Source organism: Hipposideros armiger, unplaced genomic scaffold (genome assembly GCF_001890085.2).
Source record: "Hipposideros armiger isolate ML-2016 unplaced genomic scaffold, ASM189008v1 scaffold_614, whole genome shotgun sequence".
Taxonomy (NCBI): domain Eukaryota; kingdom Metazoa; phylum Chordata; class Mammalia; order Chiroptera; family Hipposideridae; genus Hipposideros; species Hipposideros armiger.
The window spans coordinates 641,076-665,280 of NW_017731964.1; the positions used below are offsets into that span (position 1 = coordinate 641,076).

General features: G+C 35.1%; 2 protein-coding genes across 2 annotated transcripts in view; both read left to right on the forward strand.

The window, feature by feature from the left end:
• The window catches only part of EYA4 (EYA transcriptional coactivator and phosphatase 4), a 264,833-nt gene that overhangs the window by 129,890 nt on the left and 110,738 nt on the right, over positions 1 to 24,205 (forward strand). The window contains exon 4 of the mRNA XM_019625105.1: positions 14,727 to 14,776. Coding sequence (XP_019480650.1) covers positions 14,727 to 14,776 — 50 coding nt within the window. The remainder of the gene's footprint in view (positions 1 to 14,726; positions 14,777 to 24,205) is intronic.
• LOC109372152 (60S ribosomal protein L21) lies at positions 21,743 to 22,279 on the forward strand. The gene has a single exon (XM_019625113.1). The coding sequence runs from the start codon at positions 21,779 to 21,781 to the stop codon at positions 22,259 to 22,261; it is 483 nt and encodes a 160-aa protein (XP_019480658.1). The 5' UTR covers positions 21,743 to 21,778; the 3' UTR covers positions 22,262 to 22,279.

Here is a 24,205-nt window from a genome sequence, read left to right on the forward strand (position 1 = left end):
TCATTTGTACTTATAGGCTATGTCATCATAATTAGCAGCATTGATTAACAGCTTTATGGTTGATTTTAAACATAAGTAATGAAAACATTTATTGTTAAATGAAATAGATTTGGTCAATGAAGTCTTCGAAAATACGTAGTTCACAATGAAAAAAATAAATACTATACCTTGGACACTCAGAGATGGAAATCTTGATGTCACAGGTGATGAGATGGCTGATTAGAAAGGATGGTTTATCTGTTTGTTTCAGGTCATGTAATTAGTTGGTGGTGGTACACTGGGACTCGAAGGGCATCCCAACTATCTTGGTTCACACAATGTTACTAAAAAAAAAAAATCAATGTAGTTTTCCTTCTGAGTTATATAAGTCTGAAGTTAAGATACACTCTTTACTTTTATGATTCTAGGAACACTTGGATGCCCTGCAGTAAGCTGAGAAAAAGATGATATTTCTCATCAGAAAAATTGTAGTTATTTGTGCTTTCTAAGAGTCGAAACTGCAAATGACATCTGTTTTCATGTTTATATTTTCCTTATTTACAAAGTTTTCACCACACATTGCGCCCCCCCACACACACACACACACAAACATCCCCAAAGATTGGGAAAGAAAATTACCATCCAGTCAGCCCCCTTTGCTCTTTGTTTTATGAACTTATTTTGTGCTCTTTATGGTATTAGGTATGATGCTTTGGGTCTCTGTTGTAACAGGCACAGACATAGACTTTGCTTCAATGAATGTTTCTTGAGCTCTTAGGAGTTTAGAAAATACTGAATGACTTATAATCTTTTAAGGAAGTAGCCATTTCAGAAACATACTCTGTTGAATTTAAGAACTCAAATTCAAACCACAATACTCAGGAAGTTCTAGCTGCTTGAGAAGATTTGGCTGCAAAGAAGACATGATTTTTAGTGACCCGAACCACACTAGGAACAAAAAACTGAATCTGTCAAGATGGTGTCTCTAAAATAATTAATCGGCACATTTTCTTAACTCGAATAGAGCCAGGCAGCTGTCAAGTAGGTATTGTCGTGGCATCAAAACCTGGGCTGAACATGTGGTGCCGGTGGAATGTTCAAGCTTATCCAGTTTCTCAGCAGCAGCAGCAGCAGCAGTAACAGCAGTCTATACTATGGGGAGACAGCGCCGTCTTTAATTCCTGAGGGCACTGGGCTTTCTGCAGTGCTTACCAAACCTGAAATAGGTAATGGCTTTTTCCTCAATTCCTCTCTTGAAAATGAAAACAACTTCAAGAAACACTCTGCAAATTACTGAGAATGAGATATTTACAGCTTGGCGCTGGAGGTCTTTCTTGATTTTGAACCCTTGGCCTCATTGTCTCATTGCGAGCCACACTGTAAAAGATTAAGAAAAAACGAAAAAAAAAGTTATCCCATACTTGTGTAGACAATTTGGAGGCAGTAATTCCCATAATGCCTGTAAATGCTAAATTGAAATATTGTAGGAGGACTTATGAAATGAGCTTAGTCTTTCTTTTGAGATCTCTGAGACACATTTTTAAAGGGATGAATTGGAAAAGTTGTGTAATATTGTTTTTTGCTAAAGAAAATGATTCCTTTTTTTATAAACCATTCGAAAAAAGCAAACTCAATGCCAGAGAATAGACATATTATCCTTCCTCTTGAATTTAGCTCTTCTTACTTACTTTTCATTTCATTAGACCATAAAATAAATCTTATTTTGTAAACATAAAAGGCTACACTTTAGAAAACATTTTACATAAAATGATAACCTCTGTGTGAACATTTCTAATTGTGTGTGTTCACCCCTTTCTCTACCTCAAATCAATTTATGTAACAATTAAATTAAATAAAAATGCCTGTAATTATCTTTCCACTTTGTCAGCATACACACTTGTGAGCTTTGGGGAAGAAGAAAATTTTGTGTTTAATGGAGCGATATAATAAGTGAATTCTTACAATTCTTCTCCCTCATCCAAAAAAAGAGAGAAAAGAAACCCCAAAAGAAACAAACGTAAAACATAAACTGTTGGTTGGGGACTTTAAATGAGTACCAATCCTTATTTAATCATTCTTTAAATGAGTCCTAATCCTTAACTTGGCATGAGGTATTTCTTCTACAGAAATGTTTTGCTTTAAAAAAAATTAAAGTAAAATTTGCTTTTAGGAAATTTCACGCAGGGACTTAACTCTTTGAGGAGGTACACTGAACGTTTGCGCATGTGTCACCGTGACAGCAGGTTGACAGCTTAGGAATCAGGATAAACGCTGTACCTTAGGTTCCACTGAAAGACAGGAGCTGTTGATGGGGGTGACCTCTGAAGGCAAGTCATCTTACTATAAACAGAAGGGCGTGGAAAGCCATTGGTTGGAACCAAGAGTGTTTACTCTCCAGGTCTCCTCCTCGTTAACCTAAATAGCTGCACTGCCTCTGGAGCGGAGGTTCACGCCAGAGCAAGGTGTTTTTAAGGCTACCTGGATGTTGGTTAGAGACAATAAAGCTCTCAGAGTGCTTCGTAATCCTCTGACCGGGCTTCATTCTACTCACATTGGAGGGTGGAATTTATTGGCTGTTGGACTTCACACACACGCATGCACACAACTTACTTCCAAATAAAACTGGAATTAGTTTCAGGTTTTTGGACTTTGAATGAGGTAAGTTGTATTTAGCTTTTGATGGAAGCATTCTAATTATTATTATGTTATGTAGTAAGTCATACCTTTAAGTACAGGCAGTTCTAGCTCAGAGAAAAATATTAGTGAAAGTAAGTTGCATGGGTTTTTCTAAGTTTTAGTACAAGGATGATAGAAGTAATATGTACATAGAAATTGAGCAAGTTGGTCAATATAGAGAAAATCTCTAACCTGCCCATGCTGAAACTTGTAAATACATGTTGTCTTTACTACATAAAATTTGACTGCTAGAATTACATTATGTTCATGCTTGGAGAAATGCAGGTGATGCCATAAGTGCTAATTAATAGATTGCATTTCATTAGAAAACCTTCATAATTGATTTGGAATAGTTTTCCTATATAGTGCATGCTGCAGGATTTTAAAAATTAATAGCACCTATTTAATGAAAGGCTTTTTAAAATTTTCTGGATAGTTTCTGTTGCAAAATTTTGTGCTGAATTTGGGGTTTTTCATTAGATTTCAAATGCAATCATCTCAATGATAAGTGTTTTATATTTTTAAGAGAACAAATATTTCCCTCTGTTTATAGAACTTTTTAATCTTTTTTCTAAAACTGTGATAGTAAGCTCAAGTTTAATTTTAACTTCCTAAAAACAACAACAACAACCTTGTTTCTAGTTGGTTTTACCTTCCTTTGGATGTACACGTGATCATGTGCTTTGATTTAAAAACTTAATATGGAAGCTTGTAGTAACTATGCTTTAAACTGTTTAAATACATTTTTTACTACCATAACGAAAGAGTGAGAATTGCTGTTTTGCTGCATCAAGGGACTAAGATGTGGGTGAATTGTCACCGTAATTCGAGTGTCTTAAAGATTTCTCTCATTCAAGACAACTGAGGAAAGCTTTGCTCTGTTCGTACTATTGCATTATTCTGGTGAGAAAAAAACACAATTCAGGAGGAGAAAATATCCTCTAATTCTAAGTGTCTGTGAAAAACTGATTTACTGCCAGAGTTAGATTGTTTAGGGAACCTGTTTAAAGAAAGGGAGGATGAAATATCACAGCCAATAAGTTTTCCAGTTTGGTTTCTAGGGTCTACTGAGCATCAGTCAGCGCTATCCAGTTTCCTGCTCCTTTTCTTAGTTCCAGTTACTATTTTCTGAATCTTGTGTAATTGAATAATGATGTTACACTACCTTATTTTGCCTTTTGTGTGTTTGTTTTTTTTTGCCAAAATTTTCTTAAGCTACTAAAATATTATTTATCAAAAATGGCAACAAAAGCAAATACCAATAACCATACAATGCTTCGTGTTATAACTTGTTAAAGAAAGGAAGGGACAAGGGAGGGAGAGAGGGAGGATGGAAGGGAGAGAAAGAGAAGGAGAGGGACAGGGAGAAAGGCCAATTTTTTTCCTTCTCTACTTTGATTTTTTTTCCTTCTCCTAGTTCTTTCTAAATTACTGTTGTTAGAATTTTAAAAATTGTATGATCTTACTTTTAGAGCTTGTAGCCACCCTCAGAAAGAAGGTGGTTGTGAGTGTCTAGGGTCAGTCTCACATTTTGCTTTGGGGAAATGGTGCAAGCCAATTTTGAAGGTAATGCAGCTGTTAAAGAAAATACAAAAGCCAGATGATTTCATAAGTGTGTATTGAGGAAACCAGGATAAATTGTCCTTAAAACCTGCTCTCAGAAAGCCATTTTAATTGAGGTCAAAGAGGAAAAAATCGTAAGTATATCTCAATTATTAATTAGGTTTATCTAGAATGGGACCTTCACTACAGATAAACCTAATCTATAATTCCTTTACTTTTTAACCCTTGAGTTTAACCACTGTGTGGATCCATTTTACACTTAGACTGCAGAGGGTATTTCATTCTTTATAACAGAAAAATATTTGGGACCACAAAAGTTGTGAAATTATCTGACTAAATTTCACTTCCGTCTAAGTAATCGATTTCTGCACTTAAAAATGCTTGTACTAATTTGGATAGTTTTATTTGAACTTGCATAGTTTCTTCTTACCGCATATTTGTATGTGTGAAATATGTTTCATGTGGAGCTGTTTTGTCTTATGTTCTTAGCTTGTAGGTGATTCAAAATGTTACTGCAGTTTGATAGAAAATCTATTCAAACAGAAACCCCATAATGTGTGTTTTTTAGTGTGTTATAATGTCACATTCTGTGTTTCATTAACTCTGCTAAAGAAGAATTTCATTTTAGAATTAAAACCTGAGGAAGGTGATTTATAAGCTTTTTACAACAATGGTTATTATGCAAGATGGATTTAATATAAAACTACTTTAGAATATTTTTCATCTCAAAAATGTTGCTAAAATATTGTAAAAATATCAGCTTAAAAGGCAGCATGCTACAAATACATTTTCCTTTTATATATAATTTTAAAAACAAAACAACAAAAAAAACTTGATGCCAACACCCCAGGATTTTCTCTTTATAAAAGCTGCTATTTTAATGGAAGATCAAGGATTTAAAATGTATAAAATTTAAAAATATAGGTGTTTTTATATACTTCTTTTACTCAAATGTTGTGCTGGAAATATGTGCATCATATATGCATTAATCTTCAGGTTAATTTATAGATATATAATAATATATGCTGTTCAGTTTAAAATTGTCTTTAGCATTTTATTGTTCTACCTTATCCATCCATTTTTTTAAAGTTAAAGAATTTCTCATTCCTTAAGAGTAATTGTGATACCTTAGGTCACATTAGGAAAGTTTTTTATACATTTGTTGAAAATATGTTTTTACACACACACACACACACACACACACACACACACACACACACACACACACGAGGTGCCAAAAAAATGGGTGCACATTTTAAAAAAGAAAGGAAAAACCTGTATTAAAATTACGCTGATGATAACCACTATGAGCATATCTTGTATGTGTATACATATTTTTGGCACCCTCTGTGTATATGTATATGTGTGTGTGTGTGTGTATATATATATATATATATATATATATATATATATATTATATATATATACACATACAAACCTAAGAGAAATTTCAAGACTTTTACTAAAATTATTACACATAAATTCAATACTTATATATTAATAAACCAAACTACCTCTATATTATTTATTGTTTAAATTGAAAAGGTTAGTTATCAATTATACCTAATAGACAAATGATATTAGGTGTACTAGAGTATGTTACACAATGATTGATGTTTATGCTTTGAAACAAATGATAGCTAATCTATGCCTGTAGCCAAACTCTTTTGAAGTTTCATGACCAAGATGAGCTGAATTTGTTAAGTGGTAGAGGACTGTGTTGTCTGGGGGCCTGTTGTGCTTGGCAGGTCATGATAAATGGGGAAGTTTTTCTTAACCTTGTGGCCAAAGCATTCCAATATCTAAAAAAGGAAAAAAAAACAAAAACAAACACACAAAAAAAACCACCAGAAAGCTATAAAAGATGTTGCCAAAAACATTAGCAAGATTCCTCTATTTAGAGGAATAGGGTCAAATCTTAAGATTGTTTTTAAAGTGTTATTTGTGTGAATTCATAAATCTTCACTGGAATGGAGGGAAATCTAATGTTAAAGATTTTGAAGTTTAATACTGGTGGAATTGTTCTTTCCTGGTTCAATGAGCAAATGGACAGTAGAATTAGCAATTTGAATTTAATTACAGTGGATTCTACCAAATTAAAATTATACTCATTAAGTACGAGGTCTTGGTTCAGTTGAATATTCCATTTTGTTGTTGTGTTGTTTTAATACTACTATCTTATGACACCCAAGACTGCAAAGAAACATGTAAACAAAAAGTATAAAGGAGACCAAGATATATGGGTAAATGTCTCTTAGGTGTTTATAGTGCACATTTGTGAGAAAACAATTCGTATTTGAGCAGAACACTACGGCTGAACACCCCCGTCTCTTTCCAAATGTGGGGGAAGTGGGGAACTTTCATGTGAGCTGTAACATGATATGTTAAGGCATCTTATGGCTCCTTTTGTGGCATTTTAAGTACTGTGTTACCTTTGATATAGTCCCTTTTGGATAATAATGAAAAAACATACCATTAGAAAGAGTTTGAAAATTTCCTGAATATTTCATATAGTGTATGTGGAGTTTATGGCAGGTGACAAAGAACTATGGCATAATTAAGGGGAAAATATGCTTCAGAATTTTAAAAGCTTATGTGGTTTGACATATGATTTAATAGGTATATGCTGTACATAAATAATTATGCTTTGTTTCCCTGAGTCATTGTTATAAGTTGATTTTTAAATATATCAAACTTTGCAATGAACTCTCAAATAATGGGAATGCTGTTTTGACAGTTGTAGTTGATGAAGAGTTATAGCCTATAGGATTTTTTACCTTTAAAACATAATTTTTCCCTAGTGTGTAATTTTATATAACCTTCCTCTCCCAAATAGGGATCCTGGAGGGCCTCTGCATTAAAGGCCAGAAATTAAGTAAGATCTTGCCCATGACAGTCCAGTACTAGAGGGGGAAAATAATTTCTACATTATGTTTTTGGTAGGGGATTTTTATTTGTTGACTGTCTGCCTTTCTATTCGCAGTGTCTGTGTTTATTTTGTTAATCCTGCAGTTGAAAATGGAGTATTCAGTTGTATCTTTGTTTTTTTATCTATGGATCACAGTTGAAGAAGGGTTATGGCAATTTTTCTTTGAACTGAAGTGGATGCACACTTCCAGTTATGCGGTTGCATTCTCTCTCTTTTATAATAAATAAGTGGTAGCTTGGGCTTTGGAAAATTGATACTTGGTGTGCGGCGGTGAGGGGGGGAAGCTTGGGCAAGCAATGATAAAGAGGCCAAAAAGGGGAATACTAAGAAAAGGGAGGAGTAAAGAAACTATCCAAGCTCCATAAAAAGGATTTTACAAATCTATGAATTTTAGAGCTGTAAAAATTTTGTTTCTAAGGAAGAATGACAGTTTATAAAAATACTTTTAGATTATTTAGTAATTGGATTTTTTACAAAGTCTATCTCTAAAACGTTAGACTTTTTACCACTATTTGGCAAAGTGGCATTTTATTTTTTTGAAATGCCTCTCAAATTTGTATAGGCATATTAAAATGAAGACATATTTTTTAAATTCTGTGACAACCTTTGTGTTCGAAAGGTTTTTTGGGTTTTCTTAAATGCTTTGTGTTTGTAGAAGTCAAGAACTGGATTGTAACATACACAAAAAGTGTAAAACAGGTCTTGTGGAGACATTTTAGTTGAAACCAGTTTAGATAGTGCCTCCCTAAATTTGTATGTTTGGGACTAGCCACATAGAAATTCTGTGCTGCTCTTCTTAAGATAAATTATATTTATTTGGCTGCACAAACAATCATAGGTTATCTCATCAAAGTGTGTATCCTTTGCTAAGTTCTAGAGTGGTATTAACTTGTAAATTTAGAAAATGAACACATATTTTTGTCACTACTCCAAGTAAATAAATATTAGAATAATTTTTGGCAAAAACCTCTATTGTAAAAATTACATATTTTGTTGAATATTCCACATATTATTATTTTGACTCAATTTTTAAATTAATTTATATACCTACTTTTATATTTTATTAATTATGTTACTGTGTGCACTCTGTAGTAAAATAGAAGAGCAGATATTTTAATTCATATCTATTTAATGCTACTGACTAGAGAATAAGATGATATGGGGAAGCCCATCAAACTCTATCAGTTGGTTCAACTAATTGAACAGAAATAAATGTGTTAAAAAGGGCCATCAATTTAAGATGCATTAAATGAGAGCATAATGTATATTGCTAGAATAAACCTGGAATAATTATAAGAAAATACATTTGAATTCCATTATGTAACTTTAAAGTGAAATATGACCAACTTCAAAGTAATAGAAAATATGAAAAATGTCACATAGCAATTGAAATTTCAAGAAGTCTCTTCTTTTCACTCAATCAGAACCTAAAGGTAACCCCTTCTGTTTAATGAAGCAATTATTTGCAATAATTTTATCTAAGTCATAAAATACATTTTATTAAGTGTTCATTAATACAAAGGTAGGCATTGATATGCTACAGTATTTGTATAAATATTGTTTATTCATTCAGATTCACATTTTAGAGTATTCACATTTGAATTATAACCAAAGCAGACAATCTAAATTGTTGACAGTAATTCTGTATCACTTTCTGTATTTACAAAGAGTTTCACATGCAATAATCTACAATATAATTTGCATTAGGAGAACAAATTTTATTCCCACATCTATCTTTTTATATGTTGCTTTCCTTAAACAGTAATGCATTCAAGTCTAATTTACATTGTATTTTCTATACAATTCAGTGAAGAAATAAAGATTTTCTTAAATAACTCCCTAAAATATGTATCGCAAGTTATTCATTATATTAGCAAACTTTCACTTCTCAAATTTTAACTTTGAATTACAGTTGCAGAATTGATCTTTCATTATCACTGTAGTATGTTCTAAGACTTAATTATTAAAGTTCATTTCAAAACAAAATGAAGTTACAAAGAAGGTCTTTTTAAAATGTCTTCTTTCATTATTCAGTCCTTTACATTTTGTTTAATTGTCATTGATTCAGGATTTATACACAGTAAGATTAAGTAGAAAATAATTGGGATAATTGAGTCCAGCTTTTTAAAAAGATGGAGGATAAGATAAAAGAAACATTCTTTTTTGCAGATTTTTAATGAGTTAATTATGTTTTTAAGTCTTATAGAAGTTAATTCATACAAAAGATCATAAGCTGCTCAAAGCACCTTATAGTTAGAAAATTTGAAAAATGTGAAGGTGATTTTTATACTTGAATATAATGGTCAATGCAAAACATTCTAGAGATTGTATTTTCTACATATATATTCAATTGAAAGTATTCATTATTCCCAATACCAAATCCCCCATTTCTTTATAGTTTATTTTAAAAGTACAATTTCTGTTACTCATGTACATACAGCCTAAATAGCTTGAAGAATACATGGTATTGTGAAATAAGAATTTTTTTATAATCATCTAGCTAATGTAATAATATTGACCAATATTCTCTCCCCTTTTATTCGGCATTGTTTTTTCTTGACACTTAACACTGCTAACATTATTTTTATTGTTTGCCTGTTACTTATTTATCATATGTCTCCTCCACTGAGAAAACATGATCCACGCAGGCAGGTTTTTGGTGGTCTAGGTTAGTGCTATTGAACAGAAATACAATGCCAGCCACACGAGTATGTATTTTAAACTTTCTAGTTGCTGTAAAAGTAGAAAGAAACAGGGGAATTTCTTTTATTTAACCCAGTAGATCTAAAATATTGGGTTGTCGGAAAAGTCATGATGCATTTTTGCAACAAAAACAGAAAAAAATACATCATAACTTTTCCAACAACGCAATATCATTTCCTTTCTTAATATAAAAATATTGAAATATTTTACATTCTTTTTTATACGAAGTCTTTAAAACCCTGTGTGTCTTCTGCACTTACAGCACATCTCACTTTAGCCTAGCCACATTACAAGATCTACTAGCCACTTGTGGCTAGTGGCTATTTTGTTGGACCGTTCAGATCTAGTTCATGCCGAAAATGGTCCCTAGTATACCCAAGACATTCAGTAAAGCCTTGTTGAATGAGTGGATCCTGCTATTTCAGACATAAAACAACAACAAAAAGCAGAATTTGTTTTTTTCCACATTTTTTGCACTTGTTAGGGTGTTGGTAATGGTGCTGGATGCTAGAAGTATTTGGATATTCAATACTCCATTTCTCTTATGTAGACTGGAAATGTTACTAGCGCTTGGTAAAACCAGGTTACTTCAGTGTCCAATTTAAAATATTCGTTTAATGGTTGATATAAGAAGTAAGTAGTAGCTGCTTCTTTAGAAAGTGTTTCATGAAACGTTAGTGTCAACTCTTAGTTTTAAAACAACCTTACAAAAGCAACTCCTAGCATAGGAGAGGAAGAAAGGCTTGATGTATAGCATTCAGTTCTAATTCTATCCCTACTACTGCCAGCTATGGGACACTGGACAAGTTGTTTCGCCTTAGTTTTCTTTGAGCCTTAGTTTTCTCATTTGTAAATGGAGCATTCTATCCATCATATCTGCCTTCATAGATAAATGGCATTACATTACATCATTTCAGTACAGTGAGTGGAAAAGAATAATTGCTTAATAAATGGCAGCAATTATTATTATGATGTAGTAAAAATTTAACTTTTAAATATTAAGATGTTTTAATCTTCATTTTACACATTTCAGTTTATGTTTTAGGTTCTTAGCATATACTGGTTAAAATGACCTTGTAAATCTGGATTTGAAATCTGCAACTTGCTTGCAGATTATTCTTTGTGGTTCTCAATATTGTCATCTGTGAATTGGGAGAAAAAAAGTGTCTACCTAAACATTGTGCCTGGCATATAATAAACACTCAGAAGTTTTGGGTATTATTCATTCATTCATTTACTGAAAAAAATCAGTATTTTGATATTTGTATGTTTATTACATACTAATGGTTTTCTTAAGGTATTTAAACTTTTCGTTCCTTTTCATCTTGCTTTGATGTGGCATGTACTTTCATTAAGTAGGGTTAAAATTCACAGTAGTGCAGCTAATTAAATGTATTTAGCACGATTCATCTTTTCCCTCTTGGCAAATTTTTTGCTCACCTCCCTGTGTGCCTTACAAAAACTAGAATTTGGTTTTAAATTAGGCATAAATTCTGCCTCATTTTTTGGCCTGCTTGTTTCAACTTTATTTAAAACAAATTCAAAACTAAATTGGTGATTGAAGACGGAAGGTTCTATATATTTTGTAATAATATTCTTTTTTCAATAGCGTATATGTTTCAGCAGTCACCATTTAATGAAGTGTTTTTGATCTCTCAAATGGGAGGGTGTGTTCAAATTTAGGTAAAACTTTCCATTTGGCTTCTAATTCCGTGTTCAAGACACTATAAACATTATAACTTTCTTAATGATTCATTTAACTTTTCTCCATCAATTCAGAAATAAGGTACAATTTTGAAGTATTTTAAAGAAATAAGTTAACGTTGCTTTTGGTGTTTGGTATTACTAAAAATTCTTTTTAAGGGCAGATTAAAAGCTCAGGTCATATTCTACTTTACACTTTGCCTCAATCAATAACAATATTCTATCAACTCTGTGTCAGAAATATCTATCGAAAACATCCTCTCTACTCTTGCCCCATGGCTCCTGTCTTCATTAAGGTCTTTACCATCTCTCACCAATGGACTGAATCATTCACTTAGTAAGCTAATAGTTGGGGACTATCTTAGTCTGGGCTGCTTAACAAAGTACCACAGACTGGGTCATTTATAAACAACAGAAATTTATTTCTCATAGTTCTGGAGGCTGGAAAGTCCAAGAGCAGGACACCAGCAAGGTTGTGTCCAGTGGCAGCCTGCTCCCTGGTTCATGGCAGTGCCTTTGTGCAGTGTTCAGGCAGTACAAGGGTTAGAGAGCTCTGTGGGGCCTCCTTTCTAAGAGCACTAATCTCATTCATAAAAGCTCTACTTTCATGATCTGAGCACCTCCCAAAGGCCCCACTTCCTCATCTTTGGGGCTTAGAATTTCAACATATGAATTCTGGGGGACAAAGGCATAAACATTCAGATCATAGAAGGAAACATCTACTCAAGTCTAGGGATGTAGTGATGTACAAAATCAATGCCCTTCCTGCTTTCATGGAACTTACACTTTCTCTCCTGTTGCATTGGGCTCTTATCTGTCTTTTAGCCCTCACCTTGTCCTCCATTCATACTATCTTCTATATCATCTCTACTCAGTCTGTTTCTTAAAACCCTTGAATGGTCTTCATTGGCTAAAAATTATAATCTAAATTCTTTACTGTTTATAAGGTCTTAACATGGTTCCTCTGGCAAACCCCATGATATTGAAATACCTGGCTTTCTCTAAATTAAATCTTTAAGGTCTGTACCCTTTAATAATTGTTCAGAAGCCAATTCCTTAGTTGCTGTCCCCATCTCCCTCTGGCTGGGATAGAATATCCACTACACTGGGTAGACCTCTCCTATAGTAGTCATGGTGCCCTAAATGTTATTCTTCCCTCCTTTGACAATGAACAAATGAATGAGATCCCTAAAAAGAATCACTTTGAATAATGCACAGTTTTAACAGTATCTAAAGTAATATCTATGTCTATTTCAATCTTTTATCACATACTTATTAGCTATAAATCTGGGGCTCTGTGGGTACTAGATAATAAGTACATAGATATAGTCTCTGCCATTGCAATTACTACTTTGAGAAAAAAAATAATCAGAACTTTCTAGTAATTGTTTAGAGAATGATGCTTTGTATAGCCATAGGTATTATTTAGTTTTTGAACCATAGTAAGCTTGTCTGGTTCTGACTATTGCTTGGTATATTATACGTGTGTATATATAGTTTGCCCATGTGGTCTGCAACTCCTTCAGTCAGTCCCAAAGTCAAGTCATCATAATCTCAAGGAAAGTGACATTCACTTCGAGGTGATTTCTACCTATTCATTGGGCAGTTCATGTAGTTTCTGGTTGTGAATCATAGGAAAGAACCAGTAGGAAAGAAAGATTTTATTTTGGTACCTTTCCCTTTAGGTTTTTATTTTTCTAGGACACATTTTAATGAACATAAGACTTTTGTGGGTTTTGTAGTGAATTTTATGTTGACATTATAAGAAAAGGTGTTTTTTTTTCTATTTTTCTTTTTTTGACTATTACTCTTGGAAGCATTTCTTCACCCTTCCAGCCCATGGTGCTGAGTTCCATGCTAACGGCATAGAAAATGTTACAAATAGGATAGGATGATAATCTCTTTGCTAATCAGTTTTATTTCCATATCGTATAAATGTATATATAGGGTGTAAAAGAAAGTACGATTAATCAAGCAAATAATTGGTTTCCCACATTATAAAAATGTTTGGGCTTAGGATTGATAGCAAAAGACATAGATTTTTGAAAGTGAGGGTTTTTTTGTGTGTGTTTTTTTCTTGTGAGTCAGAGGAGGAAAGAATTACATTGCTAGAAAGACAACGCTGTATTTTTAAAAGTCAAAACTTACTCTTAAGTGATGCCACTTGCATTGCAGTTCACACCCATGATGTATATATATGTAGTAGACTTATTTTTCACTTTCAAGCTGCATATTAGAATTTAAAATGTTTGGATTCTGTAGGTTGCATAGATAGACCTTGGCAATATAAACACCCCGAGTATATGACAGTGAACTTGGAAATGTGTATTGTCAATGCTTCATATTAACAAGGGATTTTTGAAATTGAGTCTACTTGGTGCATGTGTGTATGTGTGTGTGTGTGTGTGTGTGTGTGTGTGTGTGTGTGTCATTAAGACCAATAATCAAATGTAAGTATCTTTGCTTGCAGTTAAATTGTGAAAGGCAATGGATTTGCATTTCACCTTATTTTAGAGAACATATTGCACTCTATTGTCCAAAAATGGATAACATGTCCTTGAAGTAAAAGTTATTTTCATTCTTTCCCTTTTGTGGGTTAAAAACCACAAAGTTGAAATATGGTCTGCAAAACATGCTGCAAATATATGTGAGAAGTCTGTGAGCAATGCCGAAACTTAATTAATATGCTGAGAAATATAGAAAACATACAGCCACTGGTTGGAGAAAATGAAAATTAATATATGAATGCTTGAGCTAACACTGTGCTTTGCCCCCAGACCCTGGTGTTTATTATTGTGTGCTTTAGTGGGAGACAGAGCCGTATCGATTGGAAAAACATTTCTTAGTGAACTGAGAACAGTATGGCTTTCTAGTTCCTAAGTGGGAAACCTGGTTCTTTGGTTTCTTTGTTCCTAGTTAAGCTAGTCCCAAGCTATTTTAGCTGAACATTTTATATACTAATGGAGTCTAGGGAAGTGCCGTTGGCAGCTGTTCATGGGAAAATAATGAAATACACTATTTAGTACTGCGTGCTGCCGCTGTAAAATGTGGGGAGTACTTTATAGAGATCATGGTGAGCAAAGCTGTACCCACTTTAAGTTTAACAAGTGTGTGAACCTGAATGAGGAAGTTGTATTTTCATATGAGGGTAACTCATACTCTTTTCTTGCAGGTAAAGAAAACGTGCACAGAATCAGATGTTTCAGAACCTCCGAATTCCAGGTACAATAAAATAGAAGCCAAGACTTTCTAAGAAAAATTGCAATTTTAGAGAACTAGTAAGATGTTATATTCCAGATGCAACTGTGATTTGAAACATTGAGTTTCTTTAGGAACTTATGTGTATGGAAATTGTATATTATCCTGGCTAGGGTGCCATTAATCATAATGTTTATAAAAAGGGACAATGATTAAAAGTCACCTTTAAAGAATAATAGTAGAAACATTGCTAGAAATACTTGAAAACATCTTCCCTTAGCATTCATTATTTTACGTTCACCTTAATTTTTCTTACTAATCTCTTCTGATCATGTATTCACATTTGAAATTGTGCCACAAACTGAATAACTTTCAAATCTATGTTTACCAAAAAAAAAAAAAACTACAATATTTATTTTTCTTTTCAATCAAACATTGCTAGGTTTTACAAATGGTATCAAATTGGAAAAATCAAAATGAACTCGACATTCTCTTTGTGGTTATTTGGAGCCTGTAGAAATGATAAATTAAAGTGGTCAGGCTGTAACGTATAGGAATTTTTAGTTGTTTGTGGTTGGACCAGATGCCCAACAGATTTTTCTCAGGCCTACGCATTTTCATTTCAAAATCCGGGGCCTCGATTTTTAAATGGTTAAGTGAAAGTATTGTAAATACCATTACCATCATAAACACAGATGCTTAATTTGATATGAATGATACATCTTAACCTACTGCATTAAGAAATTTGTATTTAAGGGTAAGATGGGTCTTAGTTTCTTTAATCCTACTTGTTCCAGCATACGATATATATAGTGATTTTCTTGGTATAATGAAACAATATAGATCTAGGTAAAATGTTAGTGACTGCTATATATTTTTGGATAGCAAGTATATATGGTACAGTCCATTTACAGTTTAAATAACTCTGCCTTTGTTTTGTGCAATAGACATTCCTATACTTAATCCCTATACATATGATACTAAAATGATTGTATATAGTCTTTTCTTTTGGATCATCAAAAGTATGTAATATGCTATAAAGTTTTTTGACATTTGTTTTTTTTTTGCTTTATAATTAGGTATCAAAATAGATCTAAATAGCTTTAGCTTATTGGCGCATTAGGACATAGATAAATCATGAAATTTTTTCCTACAAAGCAGAGTAATTCCGGGATACATGGAGAGAAGGAAAAGCCCAACCTCTCTTTCTCGTGGCCGTTTCCTTCCTGATCATTTCACTGACCTCTATGAGTGACCTACCTATGGCTTGTTATTTAAGTAATTGGACAATTTTTTTTTCCAAGCAGCTGTTCTTCAAGGTTAGTAGGAAAAACAGAACAGCAGCATCATCCTTATTGTTAATATTTTATTTATTATTAATTTAAACATTTTTTTACCCTTCAGGCCACTCAGGATTTGGGGGCAGTGGTACGCTTATATAAATTTTAAACAAGCAGAAAGCCACCAAACTGACAGTGTTCACAACCGATATCATTAAGTCAGAGAAGAAACAGAGAAAGAGTAGAGCTCAGTGTATTTAAACCTAGAATTAAATCATTCTCTTTTATCTAGCGAATCCCAGCTTACATGACCTTAAAGGTACAATTTTATATGTAAGGCAAATAATGGTTATTTTTAAATACTATTTGAAATAACCATATTAATAGCCATATTATATCAATATATCAATATAATATATGATGTAGATTAATTGAAAAGTAGCTTGACATCCTGGAAACCAGGAGTTGGTTACTGTGGATATAAACAGATAAAGTTAGACAAAACAATTTCTATGGACTTTAAGCCTTTGTAATATCAAAAACAAACAAACAAACAAAATCCTTACTTATTGAAATCCAAGATGGAGAGGGCTTCACGATGATCTAAATCATTTATCCATTCAAGGTAACCCAAACATTTTGATAGTGGCTGGTCTCATCTCCTAGCTTTTGGTGCAAGTGTCAATCTTCACACCCTAATACTTCTGGTAACATAAAGATGTGGCTATTCTTGAATTCTCTGTTTATTCACAGGTATTAGGTATTGGAGTGCCAAAACTGGCACTTAGTTCATGCATTGATGAAATACCAAGAAGAGAATAAAAATATGCTAAAAAACAGTGCACAAAAAGCATGCAACAACTTACTGAATAGTCAATGAATCAAGGAACGCCAAAAAAACAGTGTTTATTATATGCATGTACTGATATTTAGTTTTTATAACCTATTTTTTTAAAAAAAACCCACACCAGAATGCCTTTATTATAGACACGAAGTAGCATTACTTTAGCATATACGTACATGGCTACATTAATTTTTGCTCATTAAAAACCATGAACATTCATATATTCTCCTTTCCTCTCTCTTACCCCCTCCCATATGTGTGTATGAGAGAGAGAGAGAGAGAGAGAGAGAGAGAGAGAGAGAGAGAGAGAGAGAGAGAGAGAGATTCACATTGAGATTTAAAAGCCTAAGGCTAGATAATTCGAATCTAAAGTACATAACTGAACTACAAATGAAATACTGTATCAGCATAAAATGTATGTGAGCTGGAGACCACTGCCTTATAAAATGCTGCCTCACTTGGAACCTAAAGCTAATGTCATTCATTTATTTAGCTAACTTTATGGTGTGTTGGTTTTGGATATGAAAAGATTAGAATAAATGCAGATGGAAAGTGTTTTTACAGTAGGGAAGTAATTAAATTGGGTGTGGAGAATTTGTCAGGAAAATTCTTGGAGTGACATATGTGTATCAGCAAATTCTTTGTCTTGCTTGGCCTTCATTCCTCTTTTGGAAAGAAACGTTTGGGCTGCAGATGTGACTGGTAGGTTGGGGAAAAGAATTTACAAATCCATGCAGTGTAAGTAAGGTAAAAATGTTTGCTTAGAAATACTGTGTGTATGTATACTAACTGTCAGACATTTGGGATGGAATTTTCTCAAGTTCATAAACTGTGTTGAATTTTATTCACATAGAAACGGATATAATGTGTGTCATAAAAAAAATTGATGTTTCTTAATTTTTTAAAATTTTACTCTGTGTTGTTTACCATGTCCAGAGTATAGTATTATTGGTCTTTGTTCCTAAAATTAATGTTAATCATGAAACAGGTATATGAGAAAATGAAAATTTATATTTTTCTCATATTTTACCATGCCCTAAAATTGTCTGTTACTAGATAGACCATCTTAAGACATAAAATGAAATACTTTATGTTGATTTTTAATAGTCATGCTGAATTTATTTGTGTAGATTTGTCATCATTTGAGCCACCACTGAAAATACATTGATCTTGTTTAATTTTACTGTAATTAGACAGCTCCTGGACAAGTGAAGTTCATAGCAGAAGTTTCTCTGAGTCACATTTTTTAAAATCCTTCTACTTTTAAGTCCTTTTTATTTCTGATAACAAATGAGGAAATAATTTATTTTATTCTTTAATTGCATTCTTGGCAAATACCTTAGAGTGCCTTTATAGTAACAGTCCACGTGCTATCAGAATGATTTCTTTGGCGAAGTTTGGCTACTCTTTACTTTTTCCTTTTGGGGCCACTAACTAGTGGAACATTTTCACCAGTATGCGATCAAGAACATAGAAAGAAAATAAATCTCAAATCAGACAGTTTTGTGTTAAACTCATTCTGTTAATTAAGGAGTGAATGGAAATACTTTTGGCAAAAATTGGGCTGTGAAGTGAATTCTAGGAATCATACCAGTTCTTTTCCTGTGACTGCTTCACCTCCCCCTGGCCACGGTCCCACCACAGAGCACAGCAAGGGAACCTAAGAGAGAGGTTAGGAAGTACGTATGGTGCATGAGAGCTAAGAAGACATTTTTTCCACGAGAAGACTGAAAAATGATTCTGTGGGTAATGGCGAGGGTGGACTCTACCCCATTTTGTAAGTTAAAGATATTGAGTTTGCTGAGAACTTAATGGTGACCTGGAATCGGCAAAGCCCTGCTGTGTGCTGGGTGTTCTTGTCTTATGTCTTAACTTGACAATTACCAAGAGGAAGGCAGGATGACTCTCCCGCTTTTACAGAAGCGTTGGAATGAATCTCAGTTTAATATCTAATATATCAGTGAGCCTCAGGAAATTTATCTATTCAGTGTCTATGTGTAAATCCTTTAAAAAGACAACTAATGCATCTTACAAATTGACATTAAGAAGTCGGTCATTTGATTAATGCCTGCTTCTTTTACTACACTAGAAGCTCTGCAAGGTTAGAGAGTATATCTGGGTTTTTTTGTTCTTGTTGTTGTTTCTCTGTTGTAGAATTATACAGCTCGGGCCCTAGCATGTGCAGGTCCTCAATACATACCTGTTAAGTGAATGAATAACTTCCCAACACACAAATCTAGCTTGCATTCTCTCCAGGAACATCTCTTGTAACCACAAACCCATGATGCAGCTCTATTAGGGATTTCTCTGCCATCACAAGCACCTCTTGTAAAAAAAATACATAATTATTACATTCAGTCCTCCAGTATCTTTTCTTTCCAGTGATAATTTTCTCAGTTGCCCTTCCTCGGAACTTTAGAGTAGTCTTTGACTTATTCCTTCTTTCCTTTCCCAAATCCTGGGGGTCATCATGTTGTATTTAATTTTTCTTTGCTGTTTTGACTCTCTTTATCCTGCTCTTTCCCACTACCACTATGAAAAAAGTTCTAGCTCTGAATTGCTGAATTAATACAAGTCTCCATGTGGCTTCCTTAGACGTGGACCTTACCTTTCTACTCTTCCACTAGGCTGTTGGATGAGACTTTCTTAATGACACTTTCCATATGGGGTTCCCCTGGTCATTGATCAAACTGATAGTGCTTATTAGATATTTAGAGTATACACAGAAGCATGAACAAATAACCTTAAAAATAGAACTGCATGCAAGAGGTAAAAAATGAGGACGTATACTGTCTGTGCTTAATTGCTGTCTATAAGAGATCAGCTCTTCTTTGGGCTACCTGTTTTCCAGTCTCCCATCACCCTTGTTATAATCTAATAGATGTTCATGTACTCCCATGTCATATCCTTCCTTTAGTTCTAAGCTGACATAAGAGTACATGAATCTAATATGAACCCCAGAAAGTACATTCCAGAAAATAATATACCAGTTACATAGGTGCTTTGATTTCCCTCTTCTCTTCTCCTGTCCCCATTTCCTACATGGACCTTAGAGTAAAATAAGATGCTCGGATACGGTGTGGCTACCCCAGAGTATCTGTTTTAGGGCAGATGAGTTCATTTCATGAGAGGAATGGAGGAAAGTAGCACCACCAGAGTGGAGCTTCAGCCCCGAGCACAGTGGAGCGGAGTGGCCTTGGAAGGTTTAGGGATACAGCTGAAGGTCAAAGAATAGATAAGAGTTGAAGAAACGGGGGAAAGAGAACCCACAGTGAGGTACTGAAAAAGGACTAGAAACTGAAATGAAAATGTATCCTTTATGGATAGTGAATGGTCCCACTTGATTCATGTGGAGAAACAGTAGATTGGAAAATAGGTAAGTTAGCACAAATTGTGGTTGGCTTTGTATCCTGTTTGTATTAGGACCCTTATTGGTTGTAGCTACCAATGTGAGCCAGTTTAAGCAGAAACAGGGAGTTTTTGTTTGTTTGTTACTTTGTTGTTTTGATTTTCAACAAGGGTATATATAATAGAGAACTTGAGAAAGGAGGGCTTACTGGATCTCATAAGGTCTGAGGGTGAGGGGACTGCCTTGTCTACCTGAAACCTGGCTGCTCAACTACTTCAATGCCTTTATCTCTCCTTATGGAGATTGGCTGGTCCATCTTACTTTTTCTCCAGGTCCCTCTATAGGAAGAAAATGTCCATGTAACACTGCTCCTGGTTTTAGAATGTTTATCTCTTTAGGCACCCAGACAACAGAACCTCTCTTTTTTTTTTTTCTTTATCTCATTCCACTTTTCCGGAGGAGGTAATGGTATCAGAGAGACAGAATCACCAAACAGAAACGTGGCTTTTAGGAGCCACCTCTGGGAGCATATGAAGCAGGGCTGAAAAGACCTTCCAAGAAGGATGCTGAGCAGATAACCCAACAAGTGCCCTCTCTACTTCCACCTCTGCTCAGGATATTAAACCCATCTGTTTTATCTAACACCTTTCCCCCAAGTCCTTCATTTTATTTTTTTTATTTTTATTTTTTTTTAAGATTTTTATTGGGGAATTGGGGGGATGGGAACAGTGCTGGGGAATTGGGGAAAGGGGAACAGACAAGTTGCTGTCGTTTTGTTCTTTCAATCTAGTTGTGGAGGATGTTGCTTCACTGGCCCAAGTTGGCACCATCATTGCGCTCTTCTCTGGCGAGGCAGATCAGTCGCCGGCTTCTGGACGGCCGCTCACTGTGGCTGCTGGCCGCTCACGCTGGCTGCTGGCCACACACGGTAGCCCATGGCAATCCACTGCCACAGGGACTGCAGCCCACGCCGTCGCCGGCGACTCATGGCAGCCCAGCTCCAGGTTGAGCTGTTGTTCAGCATCTTAGCTGTGGAGGGCAGCGTCACTGGCCCTCATATGTGGGATCCGAACCGGGGCCCTCTGGCATCCCAAGCGAGTTCTTAACCATCGCGCCACTTGGCCGGCCCAAGTCCTTCATTTTATATAACAGCTTATAACACTCTCCTCTTCTCAAATGAGATACAACTCAATGGTTATCCATTTCACTGGTGGGGCAACTTGGGGCTTGATTTCACAGGTCACATTTCTACAAACTATGACCTGCAATGTAGAGATTGCTTGAGAGAGTTTAAGTGGAATGGCAGCCAAACTTCAAAGTAAGAGGAGTCTATTCACCTCTTTCTGTAAACCCTTCTACTAATTTTTTCTTCCTCCTGTCCCCACCCCCAAGCTGAATAGTTGCCATTCAATGGACCCAGTCTTCTCTTCTGTTCTCAATTACCAGTCCAAATGGAATTGCTTTCTCCATTTCCTGTGGTTAATCCAGTTGATAAAAAGTTGACTGATGGCTCCTTTTCGGCTGGGACCGCCATCTTCCAGTAATTCGTCAAGATGACCAACACAAAGGGAAAGAGGAGGGGCACCCGCTATATGTTCTCTAGGCCTTTTAGAAAACATGGAGTTGTTCCTTTGGCCACATACATGCGAATCTACAAGAAAGGTGATATTGTAGACATAAAGGGAATGGGCACTGTTCAAAAAGGAATGCCCCACAAATGTTACCATGGCAAAACTGGAAGGGTCTACAATGTTACTCAGCACGCAGTTGGCATTGTCGTAAACAAACAAGTTAAGGGCAAGATTCTTGCCAAGAGAATTAATGTTCGTATTGAACATATTAAGCACTCTAAGAGCCGAGACAGCTTCCTGAAACGGGTGAAGGAAAATGATCAGAAAAAGAAGGAAGCCAAAGAGAAGGGTACTTGGGTTCAACTGAAACGCCAGCCTGCCCCACCCAGAGAAGCACACTTTGTGAGAACCAACGGAAAGGAGCCTGAGCTGCTGGAACCCATTCCCTATGAATTCATGGCATAAATGTAAAAATAAAAGATCTCTATTGTTAAAAAAAAAAAAAAAAAAGTTGACTGATGAATGCACTTCATACTGCAGTGTAAATTATTTACCTTTCTGGAGATAATTTTGCCAAACAAGCATCTAGGTTTGGAATTTCATTTTTTAAAACCAACTCTTAAACACACCCAAATAAATACAATCAGCAATCAATAACCTGGAGTCCAAACGTGAAATTTTGGCAACCTATCTTTACAGGCATTGGGAGGTCACCATTGGATTTCTGATCGGGTAGTAACATGATTAAAATTGTGTTTGTGATGACAGATCAGCCATGGCACAGAGGCAGGGAAACCAGCTATGAGACTCACTTAAAAGGCCTAAGAGACATCGAGTAAATTATGATTGTTTTGGGGAGACATTATACACTATTTTTTTCATGGCTTTAACACATTTTCCCAATTTTCTACATTGTGTATGTATTTGATTTTTGTCTTGAGAACAAATATGTATAGACACATGTAATAGACTTGACTTGAAATAAGCATGCTGGCAGTGGGAGGGACCTGGCCTCTTCTTCCTGGCAACTTGCATTATTTTCTAAAGATGAGAAAAGTGCTTGATTTCCCCACGTGTATTAGTGATGAATTCCAGAGAATAGCTATGTTCCTGGTCAGCCTCTCATACAGTAAACTGAGTTCCTCTGAAGTCTTTATGGTGAAAAATATGAAACAGACTTTCTAGAAACTGGTAGTTGCTTTGAATTTAATTTGGTCAGAGTAACACATCCCGTAAAGTAGCATTTGTTTAGTGACTTTTATCCAGAGGACCTGAGGAGTTACCACACGACTCTACTTTGCATCATAGTGATAATTAAAATTATTCCGAATGGGGGCAGTGATGGTCTCTGAGTATGTACCATGTTGGCTGATGGTCTGCTTAGGAGTTACTGAGCTGCATAAATCCTTTCAGTTATTCTGGACATGGGGTAACTTTAGTGCAAAGTTTTAGACTCAATGTGAATAGAAACATGGGAGCTTTGGGGGGCTGACTTCATATAGGGCCAAATTAAGGTGGGAAGAAACCAAAGGACCTTAACAGTTTTCTTTTCAGCAATTCATTTATAGGAACGCTTGTCCTGGCCCTCAAATTTGCTATTTATTGGGCATCTACTAAGTGCCAGGCACTGGTCTGAGTGATTGAGGTAATTCAGTGAACAAAACAGGAGCATACATGATGATGGAATATGTTAGGAGATGATATATACTAGGGACTGTAACAGGATGACAGCTATTGGGTACAGGTAGGTTGTGATTTTAAAGTGGGTGACATTTAGGCAAAGAATTGAAAGAAAAGAGGGAGTAAGCCAAGAAGAGGGCTGGGAGAAGTGCCTTCACTCAGGCTAGAACCACTACACAGGCCTATAAGCAGAAGGCTGCATGGCATGTTCAAGCAATGGCAGAAGGACAGTGTGGCCAAAATGGAATGAGCCAGTTTCAAATCTGAACTAGCAATACTCTAGAAAAAGCTACTATTTCAGCTGCCAATCATTTTTGTCTTTGACTTATTGGTTATAGTCTCTGACAGGCATCGCATCCATCCTTGCTACAAGGTGGGGTTGATCCAGCCAGGAACACCTCTCTTTGCCCACCATATGCATCCTTCAAGACCAGGGCTCTAAGGCCTGATCAGAAGGCTTCAAGCTTCCGCACCAGCAGAGCTCGAATGCCTGAAGGCTATTTTGTTGTTTTGTTTTGTTTTTAAGTAATGCCCTTAAAGTTTTAGCTATAAATATAGAAGAGGGTTTAGTAAGGATTCTAAAAATTTGATCTGTAAAGGTACAGAGATTCTGCTTATTATCTCACATTTAAATCATCACATCTCAGTTGTCTTAGCAACCTACACAGTGTTCTCATTTGCTTTTCAATAAGCCAATGGATGAATGGATTCTTTGTTCATGTGTTTATG